At 41.7% G+C, this 11480-nt stretch overlaps 1 protein-coding gene across 1 annotated transcript; it reads right to left on the reverse strand.

Moving 5' to 3' along the window:
- Positions 1-4098: 4098 nt before the first annotated feature.
- LOC133452216 (espin-like protein) lies at positions 4099-6113 on the reverse strand. The gene is made up of 3 exons (XM_061731435.1): positions 5919-6113; positions 5411-5784; positions 4099-5275 (listed from the first exon to the last, which is right to left on the reverse strand). The coding sequence occupies exons 1-3, from the start codon at positions 6111-6113 to the stop codon at positions 4177-4179; spliced, it is 1668 nt and encodes a 555-aa protein (XP_061587419.1). The 3' UTR covers positions 4099-4176.
- Between the last annotated feature and the right edge of the window lie 5367 nt (positions 6114-11480).

Here is an 11480-nt window from a genome sequence, read left to right on the forward strand (position 1 = left end):
TTATAGTCTTAGTTTTCACACACTGAAATAACAAATATTGCCACAGCATAATGCTCACTCGGTTGATATGCTCACTTTATTGTGAAGATGCTGTTCTTGCAGTTAAGGATGGTGTTCTTGAAGTAAATGATCCACTATGATTTTTATCACTTTCACTCCTTTACCTGATTTCCAAAAAGGCCTGTTGTCATTCTGTTGTCTAATAATGGTTTAGTGCTCTAAGGGATATATATACTGCACACACAAAGTCCATGAATCATTTAGTATATTTTAGCAACAACAGTGTGTCAAAGCTGTTTAACTCTTAAGCTTCTCTGGCATTTATGAAAGCATTTGTGTTCAAAACATTTTTTTTAAGTAATTATTTAAATATTTATAAAAAATAGTTAATGTAGAAAAAGTTTCCTAGGGTCTACTAACTGCATTGCTCTGATATTACAGGATTATTGAATGCAAGGATAAAATGTTGATTAAATATAGCAACATAAGAGCCAGTTGCATCAAATTGTATTTCTGTATTTCACCAAAACAAGATGAAAAAAAAGTATCATAGTTGCATCAATCAGATCGGGAAGTAGCGTCTTTTCTTAAGTACTGGCGGTGGGCAGAGAGACAATCAGAGTCCCCTAGGGTAATGGAGCTGTTGAGGCAGTGGGAAAGGGTTGTAGAACGCGAGGGTGTGTTGTATCGGAAGCGAGAGAACCCAAGAGAAGGCCAACTGGAGCAGTTAATCATGCCTAGGGCACTACAAAGAGAGGTATTGGTTCAGATGCATGAGGGTCATGGTCACCAAGGTATTGAAAGGACCTTTAAATTGGTAAGCGGGCGGTGCTACTGGCCTGGGATGTATCAGGATGTGGAGGATTTTTGTAAATCCTGTGAGAGGTGCATTGTGTCAAAAGCTCCACAGCCAAGAGTAGTGACCGCAATGGGGAGTTTGTTGGGATCTAGGCCGTTGGAAGTGGTGGCCATGGATTTCACAGTCTTGGAGCCTTCCTCCGATGGTAGGGAAAATGTATTAGTTTTGACTGATGTGTTTTCAAAGTTTACGGTTGCCATTCCAACCCATAACCAACAGGCTACCACGGTGGCTAAGTGTCTGGTTAAACATTGGATCCAGCCTTATGCATTCAGACCAGGGCAGGTGTTTTGAGGGTGAAGTAGTGTGGGCCATCTGCAAGTTGTATGGGATGAAGAAGAGTAGGACAAGTCCTTACCATCTGCGGGGCAACGGGCAGTGCAAACGCTTTAATCGTACACTCCATGACCTCCTCCGTGCCCTTCCCTTACGGAAGAAGAGGAAATGGGCAGAGTATTTTGCCTGAGGTTGCATATGCTTATAACACCACTGAACATCAGAGTACTGGCTACTCGCCTTACTTTCTCCTGTTTGGGCAAACCCCCTGCATGCCCTTGGACCTCATGCTGGGAGGAAAGCAGGATGAGGTTGGAGGGGTTGCAGAATTGGTGCAGCAACATCAAGTGGGTCTGCAGGTGGCCTATGAACATGCTAGTGATCAGATGCAAAAAGCATTAAACTCTCGTGGGGACCATCAACAGTTGCAGACTTGCAGCCAGGAGAGTGGGTCTATGTGCGAAATCGGAAGGTGATTGGTAGGAATAAGATTCAGGATTTATGGCTGTCCGTTCCCCATCGGGTAGTCAAGCGCTTGGGGCCCGGAAAGCCGGTGTATACCGTGGTGCCTGTTGATGCGGCAGGACCACCCAGGAATCTACATCGTTCGGAGCTTCGGCGATGTGGTCCTGGTGTACGGGGCGAGGGAGAAAGAGATGGCAAAGCTATGCAAATCGCAGAGAGTGGAAGTGAAGAAAGTGAAGATGATAGTTTGATATGTGTGGGCATTCGGAGTGAGTTAGAAGACTGCCGCGAGGCAGGGTGTGATCCCATGGGTGTTAGCCACGAACAGGGTGAGCAGAGCTCAGAGAAGGAAGGGCAGTCCCAACAGGGGGACCAGGGAGAAGGTTCAGGACAGTCTCTACTCAGAAAAGGGAGTACACTGGAGGAAGACACCAGTTCCCCATTGCAGAGCCACCGGTCTCGACGAAGCAACGCAGGCGTGCATTCTAATCCCTTTAATTTACCGTGATCAGCCATCCACCATCAAAGTGGGAAGAGTACAAGGCTAGGGGTTAGGGCATCTCAGCTGGAGCATATACAGGCAGGGGCGGGCTCCTTCGGTGGCGCTGGCAAACCGGGCAATCAGTGAGACCCTGGTTAAGTTTTCTAGGGGGGTGAGTGTGGCCAGGTGATGGGGGTCGTGTCTCTGGCCCAGGTGTGCAATTATGTGGTGTTGAGCCAGCTGGGACAAACATTTTCCATGAAGGTGGCAGCAGACAGGTTGCTCTTGACAAAAGAGAGTGGAGAGTTGCATTTTAAGTCAAAAGTGGAATGGGAGGACGCAGTGAGTAGCAGCTCCACGCTGCAAAGAGTGCCTGTATATATTGCGCAATACCGCATGACAGACGGCATTCACAATCTGCATAGAGATGTAAGTTCTCTCTTGTGTATGGTGGTTGATGCACTACTTTTACGTTTATTCATATTGTATTATGAGTAAGGGGTCATTTGAATGTGGTTGTTTGTAGTGAGCTGATGCACCGCGCTGTGCCATACATCGTGCTGTGGGGAGACGGGGTTCGTCGACTCCATGTGTTGCAACACTTTGGGTGGTCACTGCTTTGGACCAGGTTAAGTTAAAGCCATTAAACACCACAGTAGCATTTGGGATAACTGCTGTGATTGTGTGCCAACCTGTCTTTTATCGTTCATTACCTTATATATTTTGGGATAACGTGCTTTTTGTATATGTGTTTTTAACCAGTGGATTTCTAAACAAAGATTGTATTTCTATATTCAGTCGTTGTCCGTCTGAAGTGGTCTCTATAGCCTGGGTTACAGTTATTTGTCAAAAGATGTTTCATATTGTAGTGCTATACTGTTGCCATGGCATCTGAAGGATCTGAATTGTGTCAAACATTCTTGAGATTATTTTAAAGTGGTAGTTTTCAAAATGGGAGACGGGCCATATTCATGTGTCATTGATGATCAAAAATACATGAGTACTTGAGTACTTGAGTCATGCCCAAAGCCATTTATAAATGTGGCATCTGAACTAAGCTGGAAATAATACCAGTAAGCTTCTCATTCTTACACATACCGTTCAGCTATGACCAGGAGGTAGAGCAGACCAGCCTCCGACTGGAAGGTTTGATTCCCAGCCTTGCCACAACACGTATAGTTGCCTGATATGTACTGTACATCTGTGTGACAGTCGGGGAAAAAGCACCATCTACTGTACAGAGCGTGCATGTACAGTATTACAAGAAGCTGCTGTTTGCATGAGCAGGTGAGGGATAAGCATATCATCATCCTCTCAAAACAGTATGCTTTGTAGATCAAGAGAGTCTGCAGATGCCAATGCTCCTGACCTTGATGCCAGTGAAATTTATATCATCTTTTTTCAGTCACTTTCCCATTAATTGTCAGTGCAAAAGAAAGTCAAATTTTGAGAGCCCCTGCATTTCCACTTTCAAAAGTTGTCTTATAAATTCAAGATAAAACACCATTCAAAGCCAAATTAACTTATTTTAGAAAACATTTTAGAAAACATTTTAGAAAACTTAAGGAAAGTACGTTTTCAGTTTTAAACTATAGGCAAGTTTTGAAAGAAAACCAGTAAGTGTTCTTATTTAAAGTTTTTACACAGTGGCAGAGACATTCTGAATTGTATGTCTTTATATGAGTTACTATTGACAGTAATCCTTTCACAGAGGCACAGAAACGATTGTACCGTTATTCTCACGTATCTAAAAGTCTCTAAAAGTAAAAATGAAATCCTAGCAATTTATGAGAATCTACAGCCTTGTTCTCTGTTGCCAAGTGTAACAGCTAATGGGGATCCTAAATAAACTAAACTAAACTCTGTAGTTTTTCCTTTTACAAAAGTACCACATGGCATTTTCAAATGAAAATAACACACATAATTTTCTGTCTTTAGAGGTTACTGGATGCAGTCCGCTTATGTAAAACAAGTGAGTCAACTATAATTACATAAAGTGTACAGTAACATATTCCAAACAGTTTTATTTAGTAGCCATCAGTTTTCCAAACTAGTCACTTCAGCATAATTGTATGCAAAGATATCAATTTAGGGCTTAATGTTCAAAATCAAACAGTTCTGCTTCCTTCTCTTTCCAAAAAGCAAAGCTGCGATCAATATATTTACAAATCTCTTCCTTGTTGAAACAGGATAAGTCTGTGTCACTGCCACTGTAATCTGGAGTGGCACTTTGGACTATGACCTTAGGCACAGATTTGGATTCTGGCAGCAGTGATGACGATGACGCTGGGCAGCAGCAGTACTGTGGTTCACCAAAGAAGCTGACTTTGAGGTCCTCAAAGCCGTCGCTCCACTGTCGCCTCCCCGTCTGGATTTCCAGGAGGACAGCTTTGTGGAAGTCCCGCACCTTCTCCCAGGGGAAGCTGCCTACGTGGTCAAAAACTTCAAAGCAGAGGAGATGCCTCATCTTCCTCTCCTCGGGCGACAGCTCTTGCTCTAATATGTGGAAGTAGCCAAGCATAAAGAGGTCAAGGGTCAAGCTGTCATGACTCATCACAACACCATCCATATCTGGCAGGAATTGCTCTGGGGAGTAGGTTAGCTGGGAGTGTGGAATTTGTGAGAGCTCACAAGAGGAGGACAAACAGGTCTTCTGAGCATCTTTGAGCTCTAGTTTATTCCTCCAAGAGTTCAGCATCTTGTCCACGGCGCCTCGTTGTTGGCAGAACTCAAACATGGAGGGGATTTTCTGTTGGGACTGTGCCGTTGTCACTCTACCCGACGCTGCAGCCTGTCCCTGTCTCTGCCTCGCTGCTCTCACTGAGATCGCATATGCAGACTTCTTCCAGTGGCTCAGGAACAAAACGACTATTCTCTCTTTCCTTAAACTGGTAGTCTCCATTACAGGTATGCGTCTTTTTGAGACATCATGACTCAGGTCTGTGTTAGCATAGTGGTTGCTTCCTCCTGAAGCTCCTATCTGGCCTTTCAACCCCTGTCCTTCCTGTAGAACCCCAGCAAAGGGATAGATGCAACCTATTTGACCCTCAAAGTTAGATCTGAGGTGTCTCACCGACACCCCAGACTGTTGGATTTCCCTCTCCACCTTCTCCCTCCGCGCTTTGCTATAACTGTTGCTTTCCAAACGATGGCTAAAAGCGGATGCCATCCCAATGTGCGGGATCCTATATCCGCTGGAGGCCTCCGCTGCCGTTTGCTCCATCTCTTGTGCCTGCTGCATCAGTTTCTGTTCTAAATCAATTCTTGAAACGTTACTAATTCCGTGCAAACCCTTCATCCCCTCCATCATGCCTTCCACCACCCTCCGCTCACTCTGTCTTTCTGTCGTTTGAGTCAGATTGGCCACCAGCAGAGACATGCTCCTAACAATCTCCGAGACACGACTGCACCAGACGGGCAAAGACAGATGTAGTTTCCCCTCAGTGTCCATTTGCTGCAGGACCTCTTTGTTGAGAGAAATGTTCACAATGGGGTCAGGTAAAATTGCTCTCAGCTCTTCAGTCAGCCTGGTCAGCTCCAGCTCAAAGGCCTGACAGCGTTTCTGGAGTGAAACGGACTCAATTTGCTGCTGCAGGTAAACCAAGTCCTCTTCTGTGAGGAGTTCACCAAATGGTCCCAAAACAGCATTGTGAGTCTGAGAGTACTTCCAACCATCCACTGGTACATAACCATTCACCATGTCCTGTTAGAGATGCAAATGTATTTTAGAAAACAATCCTGAAAGACAATATGCTGAAAAACAGTTTAGCATTTTGCCAGCTAGCTTTTCTTTTCTTTCTTTTTTTTTAACAGAGCAGAAATAAAAATTAGGAGTACCTGTCTCCTCTGCTCCTCCTCATCCTGCAGCCTGACCTGTAGCTGCCGCACCATCACTTGTCGTTTCCATTCTGCTATGGGGCATCCACTTTCGTCATGTGTGGGCACCAAGGAGTCGATGTCCGCCAGGATCACATCAACAATTGCTAGCTCCTGCCCCTCCTCACTGTCAAGCCTCTGCCAGTGTTTGATCATGTAAAAAAGGGGTGAAAGTGGCACCTGGACTCACACGATCACCTATAAAATCCTTGTAATCAAATCCACATATGTGTTGAATGTTTTTATATTTTGATGCCCACAACAGCTCTTTATTCAGACCTCTTGGTTAATCTGTTTAAAAAGTTTGAAAAACTTTTTTTGTGTATCTCCCCAACTCCTCTAAGAAGGCCCTGCATTGTCCATGAATACCAAACTAGAGACTCCATGTCCAGCTAAATTAAAATGTCCCGCAATAGAAAACGGCTCATCTCCATTTCTATTGCTAATTTTATGTTTTTCATTTTGTCTTTCCTATATAACACAATCTACATGCGCAGTCTAACATTTGATTAACACTGGACTTTTTTTTTTTGTGTGTCTAAGAACTGGTCTTCTGTGATCATGGCATTACAATCAAAACAGTTCAAACACCAGGGATTTCCTGAAGGGAGTGAGATTAGAAAATGTGTAAATTTAATATTTAAATCATCTTCATTTGATGGTTTACTTTTCAAAATTGGCTAATATTTAAAAGAAAACCCTCAGTGTCAAAACATTTTAAGATAATACTATTGTTGCTGTTTTCCTCTAAAAAAAGATTGTATGATCATCATTATTACGACTCTTCTGGGTGATGTCCCCCCCACACACACACACTTATTGATATCAGTCACCAGTCAGCTTTATTTTCATTACACATGGTTAACAGTGTAACTCCTCCCAGAAGTAACCTGAGCGATGCTTAATCATCCGTTTGCTGATTCATTCTTCCAAACAGGGAGTTTCCAATCATTTTTCGGGCAGCTGGCAGTGCGGATTCGTTAACGTGCCACAGTGTTGTAGATGAGACAGTAGATGGAAGAGTACGGGTGACTGTGGACAGTCAAGAATCTGGAGCCAACTGGACTTCAATCAATTCATTTCAATGATACTTAATTAACCCTGAGGAGAATTGAACTGTCGCCCACAAGATTGTAACTGGCGTCGCTTATCTGGGGTTTCTTCTGCATGGAACTTAAACAGCATAGAGAGTATGCATTTTATAATCAAAAATCTTGATATAAAAAACAAATAAAGTAGCAGCATTAACATATGGGGTTGTGCTTATCAAGTAATTTAAATTGCTAAGTTGTCAGAGTTAATTTAGATGCTTTTGGCAGTGAAATAAATCTCATTCAACACCATCATTAACAAATAAAGGCTTTTCTAACCTTCCTAACTTCTCTACTTTGTGTTTCTCATTCAGCTGTTCATATAAACAACTATAAAGGCCTTCTGAGTGTATACACACATCTAAAAATAATTGAATTGCATATTTTGGGGTCTTTTAATGATGTTGTGTTACTTATACTGATGCCATTTGATCTTGAAGGCACTGTAAGTCACATGCTTGAGTTTTAAACTAGTGTGATTGGTAAAACACTTTGCTCATGTCGAAGGCTGTGGCTGTAACAACCAACTCACCAATGGTCCCGTGAATACTGCAGTGAAGCCAGCATGTCTTAGTGACTTGATAGTCTTCATTTGAGACATTGGCGTGAGGTCCCTCTCTGGAGGCCTCAAATGGTTGAGCGATGTCACCACTGTAAGCAAATATGACAAAGGTCATGCTGTGATGTGCTTTGTAAAAACAATATAATAAATTATGGTTCACTGTTGGTTACATAATGTTGGGTAGCTTGTATTTCAGGAAGGACCGTCATAATGAATGTATTTATTATATTTGAATAGTTACAGTACATGTGAACGTGGTTCTGTATCTGTGTTGATCACCTGAGGAAGCCACCTGTATGTGCTGGAGGGAGTTTGTAGTGTATTTCTGCTGGGTGGCAGGTGGGCTCAGGGAGGAGGAGGTCACAGGAGGTGGGGAAGGGTAGCGAGGCACGGGGAGCACCTCCTTCACCGGCTGCTGGGGACGCACACAGCAGGAATGAGCAATATTTGAAAAGAAAGCTAAAGAACAAAATCAAAACATTTCAGTCACCAAACAGGTAGCAATCCCACTCCTGACCCCATGGGGGACTCCAATCAAAACAAAGTTAATGTGTCAACACATCAGCTCGAGTGGGACAAAACAGTTTTACAAGATGTTCAAACCGCTGTGGCGCTAGGATTTCTATTCTGGGTGGGCCAACATCATTTTGGATGTTTAATTAATACCGTAACTGACTACTGATATAGAGTTAAAAAGCCCAACTTGATTATCTCTGTAGTGTCTGATAGCCTTAATGATGAGACATGAGCTGTTGCTAGGAGCTTTGACAGCGCAGTGCCGCTCTCCCTCCTGTTAAAAGTTAATGTAGCTCACCCAGCATTTACTGAACATTTGTTTCCCTCTACGTCCCTGTGAACCAGGGCTCTGAAGTAAAACCTTTTTCTGTCCATATACTGATGTCTGGTCACCTTGTTATTGTCCATGATGATGTTGCTTGTGTACACTCTGGTACTACAGAAAAGAGGAGCTCCACTTTCTGAAAAAGACATGAACAGAAACTCAGACTGATAATTGCAACAACAAAAAAAGAAAAAGTAATTTGACAGATCACACATAAGTGGACTGCTCCAAATCATTCTGAGAGGTTGAGATCACTGAAATGGTACAGACTAGTAGCTACACACACACACACACACACACACACACACACACACACACACACACACACACACACACACACACACACACCAATGTGAAAACACAGGCTGAAAATGGATCCTGGACAGTGAATGTGGCGCCAACAAAACTATTATATATTTTTCTTATAAAACAGAAAATCACAGCACATTCTGTGGTAGAAATAAATGATTATTAGTTCAAAGTTACTCATGTAAATGTGCATGCAGTAACTGCCGTGAGTAAAAAGCTGGAGCATTTCCTTCAAGTCACAATACTGTACTTACATTTCAGACGATGCAGTAAAGAGAGGTGAATTAAGCAAGGAGGAAAAATGAGTCATAAACGCCTGAGCCTGGTCCTCCGCTCTTCCCCCAGCAGAAACCACTGAACAACAAAACCAAGGAGAAGGATCACCTGGGTCCAAACCTCAGATGGGGGGCCTTCTTAATGTGCATAATTAAAGGAGTGGGATAGGGTGACCTGGAGCTGGAAGTATAGAACGAAAGCTCTGTGAATGTATGTAGGAAACAAAATAGCCCACTGTAGAGAACCATGCATGTTCAGGGTAAGTGATGACAAGTCTCATTACAGAACATGCAAAGCTGACTGTCAATGGCATGCTTCCTGAAGCGAACCACTGAAATTTCATGCTTTACCTTTTCTAACAACAAAAGGTAGAATTTCTGTTGCTATGTTGCAGCATTTTTTGCAGCATTCTTGATTTACTGCATGCTAGCTTTGCTATCTGAGCCCAAAAGCCAACAAAAAAACTGCAGGTTAACTACTACCATTGATGTATATTGTGTGATATTAGGGGAACATGTAACTGGTTAACTTACACTGTAAACGATTTGGTTTTTGTGGACACAGTGCACACATCGCAAAGGAACATGCGCACGTCTGGTAGAGGCAGATAACAGAGAGAGAAATATGAGAGGCGACGCCCCCTGACTCAGTCCAAGGCCTTTGTGCCCCGGCCAGTATTCCTGCCTCTAGCAGGACATGAGTCTGACTGGCCCTGCTGTGCTCGAAAATACGGTGAGAACATAATCAATAATGGAACGGAGCCTCACGCAGGCTGGCACGTGTGTTCACCTGGAGCAAAAGTACAAACTATTATGTAACCAAAATGGGAAGAGCATTACCCATTAACAAGGTTGCCATGGCTGAAAATAAGAGGAAAAACTGTGCTGTTGGGGTCATGAGTTTAATCTACAACATGTTGTGTTGCAGAACAGTACAGTGACTAACTGAAGTTATGGTACCTACATGCCTTTTACTTTAAACACCAACAGGTGTAAAAAAAAGGCTGAACCACAAACATGAATCAGGAGGACTAAAGTTATCCTTATAATGCCAGAAATTAATAAAACAAAAACATTTATCTTTTTTCATTTGAAGTGTTCATCATATTTTGAAGTAAAAAATAGTTCCAATTTTGAATTAAGCTATTTTTATTATTTAAAAATATAAATTATTAAATTAAATTATTATTTATTTTTATAATAAGTTATCAGAGAGTTGACCAAAAAGTCATTATGATTCGACATGTTTTTTGTAGCTGTAACAGTCAGTCATGGAGGGTTATGGAATTTGTTTAGTCTTAAACAAATTTGTAGATAGCATTTCATTAAATAAAGAAAACCCAACAATGATCACGGAAGTAACTTGAAGATGAAAAAAAGTAATACAAAAACAATAATTTACTGAAAATTGACTAATGAGTGTCAGACATTGCTTTTGAATTGTGGTTCAACAGAATCATTTCAAAGACCAAACTATTCTCACTCCACAAACAAGCTTTAAAAATTTTAGATCGGAAGCCACAAAAGGGGCATCACTGTAAAATCATTGAGAAATATAATTTGTTATCTTTTTCCAACTTTACAAAATCCTCTTTTTTGAAAGTTGTTTTTAAGTGTGTCAGCGGACTGGCCCCACAAGCAATGTCACAGATCTTTATCAAAGCAGACAACTGTGGTACAATGACAAGGAGCATGAGCAACAAAAATTGTAAAATTAGAAGATGCAGGACAACATTTGGTCAATCATCCCTTTCAGTGCTGGGTACACACCTATGGAATTCTCTACCACCAGAAATAAAATCCCAAACAGAAGTAAGGATGTTTAGTGCCAAAGCTAAACATGGGCTTAAGCAGCAGCAGAAATGCGAACATTAACTTCTCTCAAGTCACTGTCAGTACAGTATTTTAATAATGTTTAATGTATTTAACTTGTGCAATTTTTAATCTAAATTTTGGAGCTGTGTTTATTTGTTTATGATATCTGTTCACTGCATTATTCACTGTATTTGTATTATTGTATTTTGTATTCAGTATCTTTTATCCTTCTTTTGCCTGACCAGGGACAAAGACTGCAAATTAGCTGAAGCTAGACATCTTGTATGCATCACATTTTTCATTCTTTGTGACAATGTTGTATGTATCGTCCCTGTTAAATAAACATTAAAATAAAAAAAAATGGAACTGGCCTTGACACGAATGATGTGACCTTCAACTTGCACAGATTGCTACAACCGTTTGAGGCAATCGCTGCAAGCAGGCACTTTATGTAACTTTCAATGAGACTTTGTTTTGCTTTTTTCTGTTTCATTGCCTTGTGTGATTGTTGTTGTGTCCTCTTGTACAGTGACCTTGGGGAACCGGGAAAGGTGCCTATAAATAAAATGTAATATTATTATTAATGCTATTATTATTACTTGTACATCTGTAGACAGGTATTTTGGTCAA

This window comes from Cololabis saira, chromosome 10, assembly GCF_033807715.1.
Source record: "Cololabis saira isolate AMF1-May2022 chromosome 10, fColSai1.1, whole genome shotgun sequence".
Classification (NCBI taxonomy): domain Eukaryota; kingdom Metazoa; phylum Chordata; class Actinopteri; order Beloniformes; family Belonidae; genus Cololabis; species Cololabis saira.

Excerpts from the sequence above, each read along its gene's own strand:
- LOC133452216 (XM_061731435.1), bottom strand. The coding sequence starts at position 6,113 with ATGATCAAACACTGGCAGAGGCTTGACAGTGAGGAGGGGCAGGAGCTA. Across the intron at positions 5,785-5,918 it reads AGGAGGAGCAGAGGAGACAG|GACATGGTGAATGGTTATGT; the intron begins GTACTCCTAATT and ends CATCTCTAACAG. Across the intron at positions 5,276-5,410 it reads ACGACAGAAAGACAGAGTGA|CGGATATAGGATCCCGCACA; the intron begins GCGGAGGGTGGT and ends GGAGGCCTCCAG.